Consider the following 21693-nt stretch of genomic DNA (forward strand, 5'->3'; position numbering starts at 1 on the left):
TACCAACGTGTGAAAACTTTAACACTTTCTTACTGTTTATTTCAGGGACTGTATTGTGTAAAATCGACTATTTTTGAGCTTTACATCATGTTGTAATGTTATTCTCTCAACAGAAACATACCTGGATTGTTGCTGTGATATTTTTTATGAATGTTTGAGAAATTCTTTAATCTCCATGGCAACCATTAACCTGTGCAAACCGCCTGGTTGGACCTAGCTCCGCCCTTTGAGGGGCTATCTACTTCCTGTCTAGAATAATAACTATGCCGGAGTGAAAAGAAATAAGGAGAGGAACAAGAAAAGCCTTAAATCTGAAGCTGGAGTTTTGTCAGAGACTGCCATCTGGTGGCTGGTCCATATAATTGCAAAAAGGTAAAAATCGAAAGCAGCTTTGTGAGGTTTTAATAATCTTCACTTCATTACCAGCAGGTGAGAAAAAAAAAGCTGTGAGGCGTGTCAACACAGAATCCAGCGATGGTCTTTCAGTCATTTCCAGGGGGTTTTATGTTTCAAACAATCTGGAGTCTCTGGTCTTAAAGTGAAAGAGGTTATAGGAAAACGTTCAGGACAGCTGACGGCTGGATTTCCTGCCCGATACCCAGAAACAGACAATACTTAGAGAAGAAAATTCACTTCATTTTATTGGTGTGAATGCTGTAAATCTCTACTTAAATCTAATACATTTTTAATCATAATTAGTTTTATTAGACAATCTGATTTGGTTTTCAATCATTTATATAATATGAGTTGAAATCATTTACTGAAATGTTATCTGCCTTGCTCATCAAGCTGTTTTGCTTCTCAAGCTAACATAGCAGAGCGATATGGAAAAGTTTTCATCCAAGCATTCCGTTTTAGCTCTGACAGTTTTTATTATTATTATTATTATTATTATTATTATTATTATTATTATTATTATTATTGTTGTTGTTGTTGTTGTTGTTGTTGAACTGCTGGAGAACGTCTGCTCACACTATTTACTAATGTTCTCAAGCACGTTACTTTAGTATTTATACAGAGATAAATTACACATTTAGACTCTTTTTTGCTTCAATTAGGCTGGTTCTGTAGGAACCCTGGATTTCATTTAGATGTATCATATTAAAGGGGGTGGAATTGAAATGAATGCAACTAATCTCATCTCAGATTTGCATTTATTATGAAAACAAAAGCCATGAGCCATCTATAGTTTTCCTTTCACTTCTCAGCTACTTTACAAAAAAGCAGCTTCTATGCACCACAAATCTGGAACAAACTTACAGAAAACTGCAAAACAGCTGGAACACTGAGTTCATTCAAATTAAGGCTAAAAAAAACCCCCCACCTATTTAGAGCTGTTTTTGATTTATAATTAATGGAACATTGATCAACATGCTTGATCTATATTTGCTTGATGATTTTGACGATGGTATTTGACAAAATATAATGTTAATTGCCTGTTTCATAATTCCTGCATTATGCTTTTGTAGTTGCTGAAAATGTGCTAAACAAATAAACTTGGGGGGGGGAAAAGCCTCTTTAAATACGTTTAAATGGTGACAAAATGTGAAGCAGGTCAATGGGGTGAGAATACTGCTGCAAAGCACTGCAGTGCATTCCCATGAACTCAGTCGTTACACTGGCAGTCTCCGTGATTCCCAATTTAACACAAATTACGGCTCACAAGACGGCTTTATTAACCCGGGAGTTGAGCCACGTCATTTGTCTCTGTCAGTCGTAAAAAAAACATTTGTGCAGTTTGTGAATAACCCAATATTTCAAGTGAAGTATAAAAACATCTTAATTTCCGACTTTTGTCCGGCTCCGATTGGCTCACGCGCGTCGACGTTTGATTTCCCGAAATCTCATTGGTCAGTCAGAGCTGAGCGACGCAGCAAATCGACCAATGGGAGGCTGCCACACTATGATTACGGGACGAGGCAGTGCTGCTTGTGAGCATCATCGCCTCCTCCGTCCCCTTTCTCTTTCAGTCTCGGCCCTGCTCTGAGTGTCCTGCGGCTTTTTGAAGAGCTGAAGACGGGCCGGCCACAACTCACATCTGCAACCTGAAGTTTTTGTGTCATTGAGGCCAAGAGACTGTTAGCCTTCTCGGTGTGCCATGTTGAGACTGATATTTTTGGCCGCTCTCGCCGGGTTCAGCCGGGCCAGTGATGTGCTGGAGTTCACGGATGACGATTTCGAAAGCAGGATTGGAGACCACGAGATCATTCTCGTGGAGTTCTTTGCACCTTGGTGAGTTTCTGCAGGTTTCATTCAGGGTGTCGAAACGGCGTCTTTGGTTAGCAAACGTAAGGGGGAAAATTTCTAATGAAAATTACGCCGTCGCCTCGCGGTAAAATGGACTCCACTCTGCAGAAATGTCGACTTAAAAATGTGTTCAGTCTGTGAGCGTTTTAATTACTTTTATTTACTGGGATATATTTATTTTGTTTTTATTAGAGTCGGGACTGTCAAATCCTGCTTGTTGGCTGCAGACCAAATATTAGCATGTTAGCTAGCGGTAGACGCTTAAGGCTATACGAATCGCAGTATTTAAATTAAATGACTAATTTAGTGAATTTTATAGCTTAATGGGACTTGCGGTTGTTAAAATGTAACATGTTGCTGATTACCATGCAGTTTAGGTGTTGTAAATCTCGGTAAAACAAGAGAATGAGGTTATAAGGAAGTTGTGGGCGTGTCATGTGATAGTTGTAACGCTCTGATTGGTTGGGGAAGTTTTGGTGTCCACCTCTGATTGGTCAACGACATATTTGACGTGTTTCTACGGTGCCAAACTTGAACAAATATATTAAAAAAATAGGTCAGACTTCAGATAAAGATTTTCTTTAAAAGTAAGAAAAAATTTATATTAAATTGTTTAATAAAAATGTTAATGATGCATTTTTCCGTGAACTCCATTCAATAAATGTTTTTTTTTCTTGAGGAAAATCTCTGGGAAAAATGACTTAAGCCATTACTATAGGAAGGTGACGATGTGTTAAAGACCAAACTAATGTGCGCTATATATATGTTTTATTTGCTCACAGCCTTTTTTTCTTATCATTTTTACAGTATATTTTAATTAATACATTTAAATCAGACACCAAGACATCAGTTGCAGCCAATTTTTCAGTCCTATGTTACTGTTACTTGTTTTCTTATTATTTACAGTTCACATCTTGAAATAAACCTGACTTTTTATCTTCCCACTTATAGATGGAGTGGGAATTAAACTAAATGTTTTATTTCAAATGTATATTTTGTAGGATTTTTTTTCTATTATGCATCTCTAGATTTATTGTTTTGTCCCAATATTTTTTCAATAAAGTTATTAAAAATTTTCCACTCAAGCTTTAGGTTTCTAGATCTGAAGCTTTACAGCTACACTTAACTGCTTTTGTAGGGGAAAAAAGAAACGATACAAAAATATTCTACTCTGAAAATGTGTTTTAGAATTATTCTTTAAATGGGGAAAAAAATTAAATTTCCTGCTATTCTATTCAACAACCTTAGTTAAATCTCCTTATTGTGCAGAAGTATTGGGTTTCTTGGACTCTTGAGCTCCTTTCCTGCCTCCGATCCGATGTGTAAATTGTTCTCCTGTTTGACTGGTCCATGTCCTCTTTGTCCTTTAGGTGTGGTCACTGTAAACGTCTCGCCCCCGAGTACGAGGCAGCAGCCACGCGTCTAAAAGGCACCGTGTCGCTTGCCAAGGTATTGCGCAACACGGTTTGACTTTCCAAACCATAGTGTCATTTTTCTGCTTTACCAACTGTTTGCTAGCTGTCTGTTTGCTAATGGTTTTCTTGCTACCGTGCAGGTTGACTGCACAGCCAACAGCAACACATGCAGCAAATATGGTGTCAGTGGCTACCCAACGCTGAAGATCTTCAGGGACGGAGAGGAATCTGGTCCCTATGATGGTCCCAGAACTGCAGGTATTCTATCTTGTTTGTTTTTTTTTGTTTTGTGCGTTTTAGAATATTGTTTTCAATATCTGTATTGGTCCCGATATTGAAAACATGTTTGACCAACGTAGTTAATCTATTGTTTTTGTCAGTTTTTTTTTATTTTTCATTGGCTGCTTTACTCCTAATTGCATTGACTGAACAAATTAAAGTTGTTTTTATATCTTTGACCAATTTTGTGAAGCTACTGGTGTATTTAAGTGAGCTCTACTGGTGCAGAGTTTTCAAATACAGTTGTAATTCAGTGCATTTGTCTTTTTTTTTTTTTTCTTCTTTTTTTTTTAAAGAAACCTTTTAAGTTAATTCAGCTGTAACTCAGAACATGCAGCGGTAGACGGAATGGTGGCTGTTTCTGCAGTGTATTCACTCGGGGACCTTGATACAAACACGCATCACATTTTTTGGTTTCCCTTTGGAAATCCAGAATTGGCTTTATTGGCGAAGATTGTGTGCGCAAATTTCCTGCGTCAAATTCTGAGGACGAAGGAAGTTTGTCTTCACTTGCAGCTCACAGACGTTCAGTATAAATGTTGGAGGAAGTAAAATGGAGAATAAAAGGATCAGCATGTGCATCCAGGTTGGCCAAAGAGCAGCCAGGGGTCCGTTTGCGGCTCTTTAAGTGATTATGTGGCCCCGAATATTAACTTGAACACCTGAAGTTGGCCTCACTGGTCCATCTGGTACGGAAAAATAGTTTTTCTTTATACGGTTGAAATTTTCATCAACAAATTTAAGTCTCAATATCAAAGTTATTTGGTAAAGCTTTTATTAGCTATTTTATGCTTCCTATTTATAGAAAGTAAGACAACAAACATCCAGGGTGACACACATCCTGTTCTCATTGATAAGAATAAACAGCTTTTTTTTTTTTTCTAGAGCCACAAAATGGAAAACATTTGTCATGAACAAAAACATAGGAAACTGTAGACTTCTTTTGAAGAGGCAAATATAAAACCCTTGTTTTGGAGCTGTGATCATTTACGAATCCATGATTGACTGTCGTCAACACAGTTATTGCAGTTAAAAAAATCTTTAACAATTAATTATTGTTAAAAAAAAACATTTGTGTTCCAAATTGACTTGGTCTGTCACATGGAATTACAATAAACACAACTGAGCAACAACAATGTGAAAGTTCATGAATCATAAAAAAAATTCATGTATTTGATGACATGTTTTTTTTATCAGTCTTTTTGGTAATCGTCTTGTTGCTTTTTTTGTCCCGTAAAGACGGGATTGTTAGTTTCCTGAAGAAGCAGGCGGGTCCAGCTTCAGTGGAGCTCAAGACCGAGGGAGACTTTGAGAAGTTCATGGCAGATCAAGACGCCAGCGTGATCGGTAAGTCCTGGGCGTGCATCCGATCCACCCCGCCCTTAATCGCCCAGCGTGATGTTAAAAATGTTTGTTCTGAATTTCTCTCGTCAGGTTTCTTCGCTGACGACAAGAGCTCAGAGCAGACCGAGTTCCTGAAGGCCGCCAGCGCTTTGAGGGACGACTACCGCTTCGCACACACCAACGCCGAGGCCCTGCTCAGCAGCCACGGCGGAGAGTGAGTTCCTGCGTCACACGTCGGAGAACTAGGAAGGCGGGGGCGGGGGGTGAAAATGGTTCTGAAGTTTAAGATAAAACGATATATTTCAGCGAGGATGTTTCCTGTGTCTGATCGCAGGGGAGTCGTCCTGTTCCGTCCTCCACGTCTTGCCAACAAGTTCGAAGACGGCTCCGTGAAATTCACCGAGGACAAATTCACCAGCAACAAAATCAAGAAGTTCATCCAGGACAACATGTGAGTGCAACCAACGATCGCTTTAGGAGTCGATTAACTGGCACATTTAAGACTTTTATCCAATATTAGAAATGCATTAAAAGGTGCAATTAAAGAAATATTCCTTTTCTGAGTGGGAAAATATAAATGTGTATTGCCTAAAATACAGTACCATCGTTCTTAGTGTAAACTTGATCATTTGTAGCAAAAGATGCATTTGTAGCTGAAAACAGACGTCTAACATCAACATGTGGGGAGCTCAGCCCTTCCTGCTTAATGTAGCAGCAACACATTAAGCAGGAGCTGTTCATTTCTTTTTCTAATCAACCAATTAATTATTGGACACAATTTTAAGTTTGCTGTGTTCCCATTAAACATAAAATGTAATTAAAATCACACGTGAATACATGAGAAGTCATTAAAACGTTGCCGTGCCATCATTATTCCTATCTTCTTTGTCTTTTCCACCAATAGTAGCATCCGATTGTTGATCATGTGACTCGTGATGCAAAAAACGTGTTTTAGTTGGTGTTTTGTGAAACGCAAACCAAAACCACTTCATCTAGGCGACTAAACTTAGCAAAAAATGAAATTTTATGAAATCTTCCAATGAGCAAGTTTATTTTCAAAATGTCACCTTTTAAGACCAACATAAACGCAGCTGTTGATATTTTCCCCTTTTTCTCCGTCCTAGCTTCGGAATCTGTCCCCACCTGACAGACGACAACAAAGACCAGCTGAAGGGCAAAGACCTGCTGGTGGCGTACTACGACGTCGACTACGACAAAAACCCCAAAGGCTCCAACTACTGGAGGAACAGGTGGGCGCCTCGTGCGATTCCTCCGCGCCGCGCGCCGACTCGGCTTTATTCACACGCTCCTCCCTCTTTCGCCCTTCTCGACCCAGAGTGATGAAGGTGGCCAAGAGCTTCCTGGACCAGGGGAAGAAGCTGAACTTCGCCGTCGCCAACAGGAACCAGTTCAACCACGACCTGTCCGACTTCGGCCTGGACGGCTCCGGCGAGCTGCCCGTCGTCGCCATCCGCACTGCCAAGGGAGACAAATACGTCATGAGCGAGGAGTTCTCGTGAGTCCACCAAGATTTGCTTTAATATGTTTTTTTCTTTGTTTTTCTCCTCTAATGTCTTTTGTTTTGTTGCCTGCAGCCGAGACGGAAAGGCTCTGGAGCGCTTCCTGCAGGACTTCTTTGATGGGAAGTTGAAGCGCTACCTCAAGTCAGAAAAAGTCCCTGAAAACAACGACGGGCCAGTTAAGGTGAGGGATTCCTGGAATGGCTGCTTGACAATGTCAACGTTGTTTCCTCTGACTGTAAGGGATGGAAAATATGGATTAAAAAAAAAAAATCTCCCCTTTCTTAGAATATATTTCTAAAAATTTGTCATTTGTAATTTTTTAACTTATTTGCAATAATGTAAATTATTGTGGATAACCCTGAGCATCTTCAACATGTCTGTAGTGGATAAATGGTGTCTTCAGTCAGAGGCTTCTTCAAATTTGCTGTGGTATAGACTGCTACATGAGATCCTTCCTGTCTGCAGTCATCAGCATCTACAGCAACTCTGAATAATCTTTAATTAATGAATTCCATTTAATTTCCCTTTGGGATCAATAAAGTTTTTGAGTTTTATTTTCTATTTGTAAGCTTTTCTTTTCTGCAAATTGATCTCAATTCAAAGTCCAAATATAAGATGGTGAGCTGATCCCACTCTAAACAACGGAAGGCCAAAGAGTGCAGCAATATTGGGGGGGCGGGGGAGGGGAATACAGATTTTCCAAAAAAGTACATCTTCCTAAATGGCAAATTTTGATTCATGATTTAAACATGATCACTGATTCATTGCCAGCTCTAGTGGCCTTGTCTGTTTGCTTGGTTTTCTTTAAATTAATCAAATGAGTAAAAAACTCTGACAATTACCAATTTTGTGGAACTATTTTTTTTTTTCTTTGACTAAGTAAATAAATGACAAAAAATATTTTGGAAACTTTTCTGCCCAGGCTGGTTATCAGTGTGTGGGAACATTTGGAAGGAAGAATCTGTAGGGCATTGTGCAAATTGTACTGCTATCAATAATACTATCTTTAACAGACTGATATCGTATGAAGGCTCTGAAGAGGCTAAATAATGCAAAGAGCCAAAACTTCCCCATTCACTCAGTGCGTTATAGTTCCACATCGCTTAGGATTTGTTGCTGCACGTTTGCGCAGTGTGAAGGAAAGAGGAGACCAGCTGCACAGGCAGGCTGCGAAATGAGATGCAGGTGATCGGTATCGGCAACAAGAGCCAATGATCGGTGACCGATTGATCGGCACACCTCTAGTTTTTAGTTTTCCTTCCTGCAGTAGCCACTTTCACTCTGAAGGGTGGTGATGCTGGGATCTTGGTTGTAGTTCATCCACTGATCAGAAAACGGAGTTTGGAGCCGGTCCAGGTGGAACTGTGCTGGTTCCGGTCAGCGGCAGACTTAAGTGCAGGTTTGGACTGAGCCGTTGCCTTTCTGTCTCCAGGTTGTGGTGGCTGAAAACTTTGACTCCATCGTCAACGACGACAGCAAAGACGTCCTCATTGAGTTCTACGCACCGTGGTGCGGCCATTGCAAGAACCTGGAGCCCAAATACAAGGAGCTGGGAGAGAAGGTAAGATTTTTTCTTTTCTTTTTTTTCTTGGTCATGATCATACATGTTTTAGTTTTCTTGCTTTTTTTATCTTTATCCAGTAAAACTAATTTCCTCAACTTTATTGGCTCTTGTTGAATGCCAGCTCTCTGTAATTTGTCCTCATTTAGCTGAACTCTGACTGAACTCCTCATAACCAAACATGACATTAATAATGATGTGAGTTTCTGGTGTTAGAGTAAAAATGGAGGTAAGCAGCAGCAGCAGCTGTGAAGAGAATCGCTCCATTTCCCACTCGGTCGATCTTGAACTTATCAACAGAAAAGCCTCATTTCACTTGTTACAAACAGAAAGTGGAGCTGCTTCAACGTGTTTTATTTATAATTTGTAGTGAAATCATCTCTGCGCATGTAGATGACAAACTGTCACGATGACAAACTATCTTCAATAAATTGTCCGAGAATTTCTTGCGATAAACAATATTATTGTTTTGTTTTTTAAAAATCTGCAGACTGGACCCACAATGCAGATTGTGTTTTTTTTTTTTTTTGAGTGGGGAAAATAGAAATACTTAAAGCAAGTTTCTTTTCTTTTTTTTTTTTCTTATGCTAAGACTCTTATTGTGAAGCTTTAGGGGAAGTTTTGGCTAGCTTAATTTGCTCCACTGGTGCTTTTTAATTGAAGTAGAAACATTTTTCAGTCAAAACGGGCTGTTTCCCAACACAGACCAAAGAGTGCCGAGTTAAACTCTTAAGCAGATCATTGTGAAGATCAGTCGTCTAAAGGTTGCCTTGGTTACCGTCAGCCTGTCAGGACTCCTCATCATGTTTCCCTGAAACATCTTTAAAAGTTGTCATGTCCAAAACTCGGCAGCGTTTAACGCTCTGTGCCGTTTTGTTGAAATATTTCTGCTTTTCTGTTTGAGACAAAATGCGTTCAAAACTTTGTGTAGTTTGAATATCACAGTTAATATCCACCGTTTTTAGTTTTTCTCTTGAACTGATCTTAACGGGTCGCTTCTTGTTCTGCAGCTGGCTGACGATCCCAATGTTGTTATTGCCAAAATGGACGCCACAGCTAACGATGTGCCATCTCCATATGAAGTCAGCGGGTAAGTCCTGTGATGTTGTTTTTTTTTTTTTTTTTGTTTTGTTTTTTTTCCCTTTGACTTCCTTGTTTTAAGAATTAACAATTGTATTTTAATTTCATGTTTTTTTGGGGGGGGGTTTCTCTCCCCAGATTTCCCACAATCTACTTCTCCCCTGCTGGACGCAAAATGAGCCCAAAGAGATACGAGGTGAGTCACGGACTAGCTGTTGGTTGTAAGGCCTCTGTGGGATGAGCGTTAACCGCGGCTATAAATGCTAGCGTCTGAACATGTCGGCAGTTGGTACTTTGTCCCTATCAAATAAAGAGAACATCCTGCCGTTGTCTGTGCAGGGAGGTCGAGAGGTGAGCGACTTCATTTCCTACCTGAAGAAAGAGGCCACCAACCCCTTAGTGGTGCCAGAGGACGCCAAGAAAAAGAAGAAGAAGAAGGACGACGACGACAAGTCAGAGCTATAGAGGCTCCCAACGGAAACTCAACGCCCCCCACCCCACATCACAACAACAGGAGGAGGAGAATCGGGGAATGGAAAGAACTAAATTATATCCCACTCGCTTAGTGAACTACCAAAAGCTCTGAAGCCGACGTCAAAGAGCCGGCCGCTCCTTGGCTCCTCTGCTGCTCTGGAATCCTGTGGAGAGGTGGTGGCCAGGGTCTGCCCGACCATTTTACCACAATAAGATATTTTTAGGGAAGAGGGACAGCTTTTTTTGAAATGAGATTTCTATTTCCTCTGGTCTGTCTACTACACCTCAGACTGATGCACTTTGGTTTGATACCAGTTTCCAGTCATCTGTCGCTTGTTTTTGTTCTCTTCAGCGCAGGGGGACAACTTTATTTAGTTTTTTTTTTTTTTTTTTTTTTTTTTTTTTTTTTTCCCCCTTGTTCGTAACTGGTCTTTGTTTTTGTACATTTGGAAGGATTGTGAAATAAAAGGCCCACAAAACCTAAATGACTTGTGCGATCTTGTTTCTGATGTTTTTATTCTGCTGTGACAATTCAAACCTTTCACCAAATAAATATTTAAAGAGCCGGAGAAGATTCTACAGGGGCATATTATGGCCATTGTAGATGGAAGGAAAAGGAGCACATTCCTGCCCCAAAAATCTGAACCTTCCTAAAAAACAAGGAAATTTGAGTTTGAAATGTAAAATTTACTAGAAATTTTGAGATTTCTAGTTAATCTTTAACTCTCGAATAAAAATACTTCAAAGGGTAAATATTTAAAACTAATCTTTGGCAAAAGGTGAACAGGTTTTTTGGGGGGCGGGGGGTTTCATTAATTTATTTTCAGAGTTGAACTATTTTGTGTACACCAAAAGTATGGCAGAAATGAGTTGGAACTGAACCAATAACATCTCTACTGCAATATATTAAAAAAAACCTAGAAAATGAGTTATAAGTGTAAAATGTTTAGGTAGCCTCAAATCAAACATCCTTTCTATTTATTTTTAGTTTCCACAAGTTGCTGTTTAAAATGTCTCGACATATTTGAATACTTTAATTGGGGAAGATTTCCAGTAAACTAAGTAACATGAAACTGATGGATGACCGAACACCAACCTGTAAAATAATCTTTTTTGTAGCAGTACTTGACGTAATGCTACATCTCACCACTAGGCGGTGCTGAGATGGAGCACTTCTGATAAACCATGAACGAGGAAGAGAACGGAGTCGGTAGGGAACTTGTTCGGGCATGATCCTGTTGTCCACGTGCAGCTTCAGAAGGTACGTAACTATTCAGGATTTCTTTTTAAAAGGTTAACTCCTTTTATTTGTTACAAACGATAACAAATGACACGGATATATTGAAAAAACACGATGATTTGACGTTTATTTACCATTGTATCTGTTAAGCGTTTTTTCGTCTTTGTAGCTCATTTTGTTATACCGCTGTACCAATTTGCGTTCACATATCTACAGTTTAAAGTTAATCGAAGCTACTAACAAAACTATAAACGATATAAATTACTAGACTACGTTTTCATAAACTGTTAACGTCAGTGTTCAATTCGACTTATGCCCTGTTTGTCAAAATTAATATTTTGAAAGGAAATTACGTGCTCATGTGGAGAATATCGTGTCACAATTCGCTTTGTATTATGTGATCAATAAATACAACTAAACTGAAAAAAAATATTCATTTCTGCTCGACTGTTAATTGGCTTTGAGTGATACTTTGAGTTAGTGTAAAAGTTTTCTCTTAAACTCGGCTTAATGAATGTCGTCCTCACATTGTAGCCTCTGTAACACAAAGTAACATTTTTGTGACTATAGTGAATCAGCGATTCTTGAGAATAGGGACAAAATGGGTTTTAATTTTCCCATAATTTTTTTTTTGTTATTTTTCAACCTTATGTATGCAAATATGACAAGTAATGTTTTGGAAATGTAAAGATGCTAAGGTGCAGGCTCCCAGTTGCAACAATTGTTTTTAAATTACATTTTTAATCGACCTGGCCTAGAACGTTGTCATCACCATCTGACAAAAATAAATAAAAAAAATCATTTTTAATGACCCTATTAGTGATATTTTTACTCATTTTACAGACAAATGCTTCTCAAGAAACAAAATAAATATTATTTAAAACAAAAAGTCCATCTGACGGACTTCACACTGCATGACGGAGTTGACACAGAACTGAAGGTGGTGACAAACTAGTGAGTAAAATTGAAAAACTTCATACATGTGAAGTAATGCAATTTATGTAAAATACATTAAAATGAATTATTTGCACATTTAAGTGAGATTTGACAACAATTTCACTGAAAGAGTCACAAAAACTGATGGAGTTGACACAAAGCCAGACTACCTCAATTCATATGATGTTATTCTGAAGGAGGCCATATTGCAGCTCATCAGGTCCATGAAATCTTTACATTTTACCAAAATTAAGCTTTTATTTCACAAAATTTCATCAAAGTTTTGTAAATTGTCAGTTACGTTGTTGACACATCATGGTTGTGACAACTTAGGAATAAAAAGAAGAAAAAAACTAAAGAATAACATAAGCTAGCCAGAGCTAACTAGCCCTCTTAGCAAAGGAAGAGAAGGGAAGTGGTCATGGGGTCCTCAGAAGTTCTGGTGCCCCCCAATAATGCCTGATTTTTTATTTTTTTACATTCTTTTAATTTCTGACGGTGTTGACAAAAACTAGGGACAAATTTCAATGGAGTTGGAAAATATATAAAAATGGTTTTTAATTCAATTTATTGATACCTTTATAATTATTTATATGACTACTTATACTTAATTGTCATAATATATCATTTTAGTATTTCTATAATTGTTTTAAACTGTTATAATGTATTGAGTTCTGCTCCTGGACAAGGACTTTTACAGGCATCATCCACCGACTACAATGTTTAAAATAAAAAAATATTCAGCAAATACCTGGAAAATATACATTGTTGTGCTCACATGACCCAGGTTAGTTTAGTCAGATATTTGAAAAATAATATTTTGTGTATATTTTATTCAAATTTTGTGCTTTATCCATAGGACCTGTTTTGTCCCTATTCTCAAGAATCACTGGAATACTAATTCTTCCTTTCTGACTTTTTCCTCCCCAGATGTGACCACGAGACACTTATTACATGATGTCCGATCCGTCAAAAAGAAATAAAGTATCACACGACTTTCTTGGCAACTACAGGTATCTGTGCAAGAAGTCCATGACGATTCGTGCAATGGAGAGCGCCGTAGCCAGGAAGAAACACCAAGATGTGAACGCTACCTCCAACAGGAGGAGGAGGAAGAAGAGACCCCGCTCCCTGTGCGAACCCCTGGAAGCAAACGCGCTGATGAAGAAGGCGAAATTAGTCGAGCCGTACACGGACAGCACTTTAAACTCTGCGCCAGAGCCGGACCACCACAGTGTGACGGCAGTGCTCGGAGACAGCTGGGAGGTTGACAGCGGCTTCTCTGAGAGCAGCCCCCCCGCCAGCGGCCGCAGCTCCCCCTTCCTCTGTCCGAGCCCCCCGGCTGCCTCTGTGGTGGCGCTGGACTGCGAGATGGTGGGCACCGGGCCCGGCGGCCGCTGCAGCGCGCTGGGCCGCTGTAGCATCGTCGACTACCATGGCAACGTCTTGTACGATAAATATGTCCGACCATGTCAGCCCGTTACGGACTTCCGAACGCCCTGGAGCGGGATCCGCCGGCACCACCTCCACAACGCTGTACCTTTCGCCCAGGCCCAAGAGGAGGTACGGCTCTTCTGGTTCACCTCAAGATCTTCACCTCAAGATCCATTACAGATGTTTGTTTTTAATGCATATCTACCAGCTACCCAAATCTGTAATGGTGTATAAGGGCTGTAGTACATTTCTTTCTTAAAAAGTAAAACTGAATTTTTCTTGAAAATTTCTGAAATTTTGTAGAAAAAACATCTCAGCTTTAAAAGTCAAAAATTTGTGAGGGAAAAAAAAAATCACAAATTGTGATTAATCTTAGAAATGTTATAGAAAAAAACTTGAAAATTTGAGTTGCAGAAACCAAAAAATTTGCAAGAGAAAACTGACAATTTTATATTAATCTCAGAAAGATTCGAGGGAAAAAGAATTCTGAACTCCAGAAGTCAAACGTTTGTGAGAAAAAAAACTTTAAAAAATTTAAATTTTATTAAAAAAAAAATTTTTATTAAAAATGCCACTTAGCAATTTACTAATTTTATTTATGTACAACATTTAAGTTACACGCACAATTATTATTATTTTTTTTGTATTTTGCCTGCACGTTATTTTTGATAACTTTCTTACCCCATATTTTGAGAAACTCAGAAAATTAATAAAAGTGGAACTCTTTCAACTTTTGAAACTTTCTAAATTTCTGGGGTGTATTTTTTCTATAAAACCTCTAAAAGTTTGAGATTTTTGGTGGAAATGTACTCCCTTTTTTTCTGTCTGAATCGGGTTTACCAAGCAAGCTGTATGTAGTTAGAGCCTCTCCTTTCAACCAAATATAAATTTGGTCCAAATGCCTTCTCTATAGTTCTGTCTGCTTATACACCTTTTGTTTAGCTGGTTTTTAGTTAAGACCACAGGGAAAATCTTATTTTAATAAACATAAGTAATTGTTCTCCATAGCCTTAAAAGACAGTCATTTTTAATCTAACAAACTATCTGTACTGGGTAAAATGGTATAATTCTTCTGCTGCAGATCCTCGCTATACTTGAAGGCAAGGTGGTGGTGGGTCATTCCATCTACAACGACTTTGAGGTGCTGAACATGGACCATCCAAGTCACATGGTCAGAGACACCAGTACGACGCGTCACCTCCGGCGCCTGGCTGGCTTCCCTCATGGACGCCGCTCTTCTCTTAAGCTGCTGGCCAACAAGCTGCTGAACCGCAGGATCCAGGTAAGAGCTGTGGACTTAACCAGTTCTCACTTTCTGTGGCTACTTCTGTGAAAAAAACGGGTCAGCAAAGTTTGTTTTCATCATGCTTGAGAGCTTCTCTGGCTCAGTTTACCCATTAGCATGTTCGTAAACTCGCTAAGTGTGCTAACATGCTAACCATTTTGTACCACCTACTAGTGGTGCGTCGATAAATCAACCACTGTTTAATTTGTAGGTAATTTTTCTCCTGGGACTTTTTGGTTAGGGAAAAGTTTGAGTGGCACTCAAGACATTCATGCGTTCTTTGACTCTAGAACAGTGGTTCTTAACCTTTTTAGAGGTACCGAACCCCGCAGTTGCATATGCGGATTCACCGAACCCTTCTTATTCAAACAAATTGAATTTTCTGCTGATATCTAATAAATAAAAACATAACATTTAAGATTAGAATATTAGATGTAAACTAAATTACAAATAAATATTTTTAGCTGCCTTTTGGTAGATGATGTTTGTTGGGAGTAACACAACCCTCCTACTGTCACACTAACTGCGCTGCCCCCTGTTGGCTGTTCCATCCAGGCTGGGAGAAGGGGCCACTGCTCGGTGGAGGACGCCCTGGCCGCACTGGACCTCTACAAGCTGGTGCAGGGCGCCTGGGAGCAGGAGATGGAGAGGAGGCTGGGCGACGAGCCGACTGTCCACCCCACAGATCACTACATGCAGGACGAGTTCTGGCCGGACGAGGTCTTGACAGACGGCCTGTGACGACCGTTCACCACTTCATGTCGAACTGTTGGGATCTCAGATTCAACTTCCTGAGGTTTAATAGAAACTTCAGTGGTGGAATTTTTCATCTTTTTTTCGCAAGATGAAAAGATTACAGCAAGTAAAGCGTATTTATTTCCTTGTTGTGATGCTAAAAGTGAAATCATGGTGATTTTTGTCATATTTATTATTAAAAACTTGATTGTATTTTGGATTAATGGTGCAGTTAAAGTTGAGGTTATAGTTCTGTTATCTGCTTTTGCCTCAAAGGTGAGAAACAGAATGTCTCTGCATGCTGAGTGAAATTAAAGATGGATGAAACATTCATTCAGTCATTTCATTCATTCAGTCATAACAAACTAGTTGAACTACTCGTTTGGTGGAGGATAACCGATGCTGTTGGATGTGATGTAAGCAGGTTAAACCTCCTAAACCAGACTCAGCCTAGAGAGAGCGGCAGGTTCTGCTGCTCTCAGGTGGATCTGCAGCCGTTCACAGGCGGAGTTTGAAACGTGATGGTTACGTCTTCATTACCTCTGGTTTTATGCTGTCCTTCAGGATGTGAAAAATAAAGCAGGTTGGTTCAAATCAGTGTGACGTGGCTTTTTATATAAAGTACATTTAAACACAGTTACTTACACCAGCATATTATGGCCTTCGTAGATAGAAGGGAATATAGTCAATTTCTATGAAAAAACTGAACTTTTTTTTTTTTTAGATAATCTCAGAAACTTTCTACAAAAGTTTCAGACTTTGTTTTCTCTACAATCCATAATCTCCTGTTGTAGTTCCGTACATCAGGCCTCATATCACATCTTTCATACAAGCTGCTGAGCAAAGTGCTTTTACTGATTGGAAACAGCCTGTTGTACTCTCAAAAAAATAAAGGCAGGAAAAATTGAAGAATAAAATTATGATAAAGTGGATTATTTAAAAAGTAAGAATGAAATTGTTTAACTACAGTTATAGATTAATAAGCATTAGTTTGCTAGTTAGTGTGGCCACCAGAGGTGAAAGTAGGCGGATACAAAGGGAGATTTAGAGTTGATCGCCTGTTTGGGTTGTTTTACCTTTGTTTACCTTTGCTGTGGCTCATCACAACCGCTGTAGTTCCTCAACATTCAATAAACACAAACTTGGACTAATTATCTCGTTTTTTGTGAGTATATGTCATTTACAACAAACATAAGTATTTAACAAACAAATGGCTTCTACTGCGATAATTATGTGAAATCAAATTAATTGTCTAGTATTTCAGAAAAAATAGTTTGGGCATCAAGGCTGCACAGTGGTGCAGTTGGTAGAGCTGTTGCCTTGCAGCAAGAAGGTTCTAGGTTCGATTCCCGACTACAGTGAAGTTTCATGTTGGATATTGGATTTTCCGCCGAGTAAGCGGCATTTAGCTCAAGGTGGATCTGATTTATGAATGCTAATTTCGGCCAGCCGATCTCAGCGCTCGGAGGTTCACTTCACTGCAGTCGGTAACACAATGAAACCACCGAGATGGGCGGGTCCACCTCTGCCTACTGGATCATGGTTTGTGGTGGCACCGAGCGACTGCACCTAAACGCCCCACAACGTCTGACGCAAAGCTCTATTGACCAATAATAGACATAGAAAGCAGCTCTGTTATTAACAACGATGCAGCAGAAAAGGGAGAAGCAAAATATCAGTTTTTCTTGACAAAAACGCATGTTTAGGGGAGATAAGAAAGAAAATATATACAAAATATATACATTACTTGACGAAAACTCATGTGTTAGGAAAAGGAAAAACTAAATATATATTTATGCTTTTATTTCTTATCAAAATATATATTTAATTATTTTATTTATAGATGTATTCTTTTAGTTCTGCTTTAATCTAATATCTTTTTTATTAGATCTAATATCTAATAAAAAAGAACAAATATTTATATATTTGTTCTTTTTTATATATGTTGGATATATATTTATTCTTTTGTTACATACTTATTTTTTATTTCCTATTACGCCGGTTTTGGTCCTCCATATGTGTCTAGTTGTAGATTCCATCCATCCATCCATCCATCCATCCATCCATCCATCCATCCATCCATCCATCCATCCATCCATCCATCCATCCATCCATCGACACACACACACACACACACACACACACATATATACACACATATATACATACACACACACACACACATATATATAGTATATATATCTATCTTATATGTATAGTGTACATATACTATATATATACTATAAAGAGAGAGACAGAGAGAGACATTGTCTCCCGCTACTCTTCCGCCGTCTCCAGAGTCTGCTGCTGCTCCTCTGCCTCCCTGTGCTCTGTCCGAGGCTCCGCTTCCCAGTGCTAACCCCAGTGCACTGGGGTGCACTGCTAACCCCCAGCAGGCCCAGTCTCCTGCTGGGGGACTTTGCCCCCTGCACCGGTGCCGCCCGCTGGACCCACCTCCAGGGTCCACCTCTGCCTACTGGATCATTTCAGTGGATATTTCAGACTGTGGCAGGAAGCCGGAGTGCCCAGAGAGAAACCTGCAAACAGGAAACCTGTCAAATCTTTTTACCTTTTGTCCTCTGGTGTCTGATCAATTCTTCTCGTAAATGTAAATGAAACCATTGTTGGACATGTCTTCACTGCAGTCGCTGTCTGCAGTGAAGACACGCTCATTTTCTGCCTTCACAGTTTGTTCTCCCTTCATTAAGTAACAGTAGACGTCTGTCAGCTTTGGATCCGCACAGATGACGGAGGACAGGTGGTACCTCTCCATCCCACATTCTGCAGGCACATCGATGGTCTGAGTGGCTTTGGTTTGGTGCTTCCTGGTCAACCTGTGCAGAAAAAATACCAGGACCTTATCGGTCAGGCAGTGTTTTTTCTGCCAAGGTGACCCGCAGCCTGAACAACGGCGTTTGCACGCCAAATCCAACCAGTATTCAAGCATTATAGATAAACTGGTTGAAAATAATACTGGTGGAAGGGCAATCATGGCGCCATTGTTCAGGAGCCTAAGGGAAGTGGCTCCACAGTTAGAGCAAGAGTCGTTGTTGTACAACTCTCTATCTGTGTCGCCACCAAACGAATCCAGCCAGACCAGCACAGACTCCAGCAAACTTTTGATGTCATAGTCCTTTCCCATGTCTGATGGCAGCTTCTTCTCCCTCAGCTCCATCAGAACTGGGGAAAGATCTTGTTGACTAAAATGCTTGCCAGGCTGACGGACAGCTGAGAGGATGAGACTCCCACAGCAGGGGATGGACGATGCCTCCAGAAAAACCCTTTTCTTAGCGAGACACCACTTGGTGACGCTCAGGTTTAGGATGATCTGGAATGCAGCGTTCACCCAGCTGTTCTGGAGCTCATTGGAGAACTTGAAGAAGTTCTCCTCCGCCTGTCCTGGTCCTGCAAATCTCCTCCCTACATCTGGCAGATCCGAACCAACGCTATCTACTGAATTGACGTTAGGGGAACAGGAAACCTCGACATCAACGGAAATCTTTACATTCAGAGATGGTTTTTCAGACAAATTAGCAACACTGTTGTCATCTGAATTACAACGTTCCCCATCCGGGGAACGTTGTAATTCAAAGGACCCCGTGAAAGTGGCCTTCAGAGGAATCTCCTGCAAGGATGGGACCAGCGAAACCAAAGCTTTGGCTGTCACTTCAGCCACAGCTTTGGCTGCGAGATCAGCCATAGACAAATCTTCTCCAGCCTGGTTAGATTTTTCTGCAACTGTAGTCTCACCCTCACGGTGTGCCATCGTCTCCGAACAAACCTCCCCAGCTGGGTCGGTTTGTCCAGAGACAGTACCATCATCCTCTGTACTGTCTCGTACAGAGGACAAGATGGAGTCCGAGGTCCCAACATCCAACGCCTTTTCAGAACAAACCTCCCCAGCCGGGTCGGTTTGTTCTTTGGAAGTGGATGGAAATCCTTTCCAAAACAGATCGTCCTCTTCATCCTGATCATTTTCTTCATTGCAATCCTTCCCTGGAAAGAAACGATCGCATACTTTCTTCATCCCGGTAGTCACGGCATATCCAATGCCCCAACCAACCGGGAATATCAGGGGAACAAGCGCCGTCGCAAAACTGAACATTGTTGGTTTACACAAATCTGAAACTCCAAGAAATGTCTGGATCCTGACTGATGCTTAGAGATTCCAATATTCAAGCATTAGAACGTCTTTAATCTACTGTGATGTACATAATGTCATCTATGACCTCATCAGTGAGCTCACTAGACTTCTGGTGCAACGCCTTGCTTCTGATCATTGCTATGGAAATGATCAGATCAGTTCTGCATGACTCAAGCTGACATAGATACTTAAATACAATGTTATACTTTTTATTTATTTAACCAGGAGAGATTAATAGATTTGTATATGATTAAATTTTTGCTTTTATGGTTTTCCATACCTGCTGTGGTATAAATGTTCTGAAGCCTTTTATCCACTATTATTTTTAATTACTATTAACTCATTAGGATTATTCATGTATTAATCATTGCACAGTGCTAGGAACAGTCTGTGACTTATTATATTTATTTTAATTAATTTTTGCAGATCCAGACCTACACTTATACATAATTTTATTGAGGTCCAGAACCCAGAAGTTCTTGGCTTGTGTCATTCAGGAGCCTTGGGGATAAAAAGGCTTCATGATTGTATTTCAAAGACAGATTTCAAGAACAACTTGGGCAAAAGTTTGGGTCAGATGCTATTTCAAGATGTAGACGTGCGTAGGAATCTCCACGATGTCAGTAACACAGAGTAGCATGTCTTAGTAGGTGTGTGTGTGCGTGTGTGTGTGTGTGTGTGTGTGTGTATGTGTGTGTGCTTGTAAAAAGTAAAATGCTTGCTACCTTTCTGTGCACAATGATGTGCAGTATCATTTGTGATAATAATTTTATTTATTTATTTATTTATTTGTCATAGTACCCACAATAATTTAAAACTACTTTCACCCCTGGTGGCCACTGATTAACAGTGTTTTCTTAAGCAACGTACACTGGGATGATTGACAGCTCTAAGACACTCCCCCTCGCTCTGATTGGTTGTTTCTGACGGCCGTGTATTTCTGTAGGGGGCAGAGGACCTCGGACATGGACGGCTTTAACAAATGTGTTTTTAAAAACCCCATCCATCCATCCATCCATCCATTTTCTTGCACCCTTGTCCCTTAATGGGGTCGGGAGGGTTGCTGGTGCCAATCTCCAGCTAACGTTTCGGGCGAGAGGCGGGGTCACCCTGGACAGGTCGCCAGTCTGTCGTAGGGCAACACAGAGACACACAGGACAAACAACCATGCACACACACACTCACACCTAGGGGCAATTTGGAGAGGCCAATTAACCTCAGAGTCAGGTTTTTGGACTGTGGGAGGAAACCGGAGTACCTGGAGAAAACCCACGCATGCACAGGGAGAACATGCAAACTCCATGCAGAAAGACCCCAGGCCGGGAATCGAACCCAGAACCTTCTTGCTGCAAGGCAACAGCTCTACCAACTGCGCCACTGTGCAGCCCGCCATGGGGTTTTATGGGGTTAAAAAAACCCATAAAAGTTCAATACTAGAGCTTTCTCAGGATGAATATAAATATGTGAAATATTGAATCTTTCTTCATTTTGAGTCTCGAATGTAGGCTGGACCAAAAAGGACAGAATCTAAGACAGGAAATGGGAACAGAAAATAGAGAAACGAGATGGATTCAGAGTAGATTAAACGTCAAATGAAAGCATTTTTGACCAAGATAACTCGGGAAGAAGTTGGATTAAAATGTTTTATTTATGGAGATGTCCTCCAGGATTCAGAGCAGTTTATTGCAAAGGTGAGGCTCTTTAGGCAGCATCGCCAGATGTTTCACTTTGCACTTTAGGAATAGGCTTTAACACCTGCCGTCCATCTGACAGATTTTCCTTTCTCAGCATCATAAAACATCTCAGCGTCTTCTGCTGTTGAAAAATACTAGAAGCTTTGTCCAAAATCAGCTGGTGGGAATTTCACAAAGAGCTGGACCAGGAAATGACATCATTTTATGTCCAAATAGGTCACAAAATCCACCTTTGTAAGGTTGGACAGAGCCAGGATTATTCCCTAATGCTGTTTAAACACTTAGTATCGCAAAGAGGTATT

The 21693-nt window shown here is 40.1% G+C and overlaps 2 protein-coding genes across 3 annotated transcripts; both read left to right on the plus strand.

Moving 5' to 3' along the window:
• The first annotated feature begins 354 nt into the window (after window positions 1-354).
• Window positions 355-10408, plus strand: pdia3 (protein disulfide isomerase family A, member 3). Of its 2 annotated transcripts, XM_081607747.1 has the most exons (14): window positions 355-372; window positions 1971-2232; window positions 3618-3696; window positions 3803-3920; window positions 5181-5288; window positions 5376-5499; window positions 5620-5736; window positions 6410-6535; window positions 6622-6801; window positions 6881-6989; window positions 8241-8369; window positions 9380-9459; window positions 9588-9645; window positions 9789-10408. In XM_081607747.1, the coding sequence occupies exons 2-14, from the start codon at window positions 2099-2101 to the stop codon at window positions 9912-9914; spliced, it is 1488 nt and encodes a 495-aa protein (XP_081463873.1). In that variant the 5' UTR covers window positions 355-372; window positions 1971-2098; the 3' UTR covers window positions 9915-10408. The 2 variants fall into 2 exon arrangements, with proteins under 2 accessions (XP_081463873.1, XP_081463872.1); XM_081607746.1 differs by lacking the exon at window positions 355-372 and having other exon boundaries at window positions 1920-2232.
• Window positions 10409-11048: 640 nt separating this feature from the next.
• isg20 (interferon stimulated exonuclease gene) lies at window positions 11049-16147 on the plus strand. The gene is made up of 4 exons (XM_081607748.1): window positions 11049-11184; window positions 13030-13662; window positions 14615-14815; window positions 15374-16147. Exons 2-4 carry the CDS (start codon window positions 13054-13056, stop codon window positions 15557-15559), a joined length of 996 nt encoding a protein of 331 aa, XP_081463874.1. The 5' UTR covers window positions 11049-11184; window positions 13030-13053; the 3' UTR covers window positions 15560-16147.
• Window positions 16148-21693: the final 5546 nt, after the last annotated feature.

The sequence above is a fragment of the Poecilia reticulata genome, chromosome 6 (genome assembly GCF_904066995.2).
Source record: "Poecilia reticulata chromosome 6, P_reticulata-male-v2, whole genome shotgun sequence".
NCBI classification, from domain to species: Eukaryota; Metazoa; Chordata; class Actinopteri; order Cyprinodontiformes; family Poeciliidae; genus Poecilia; species Poecilia reticulata.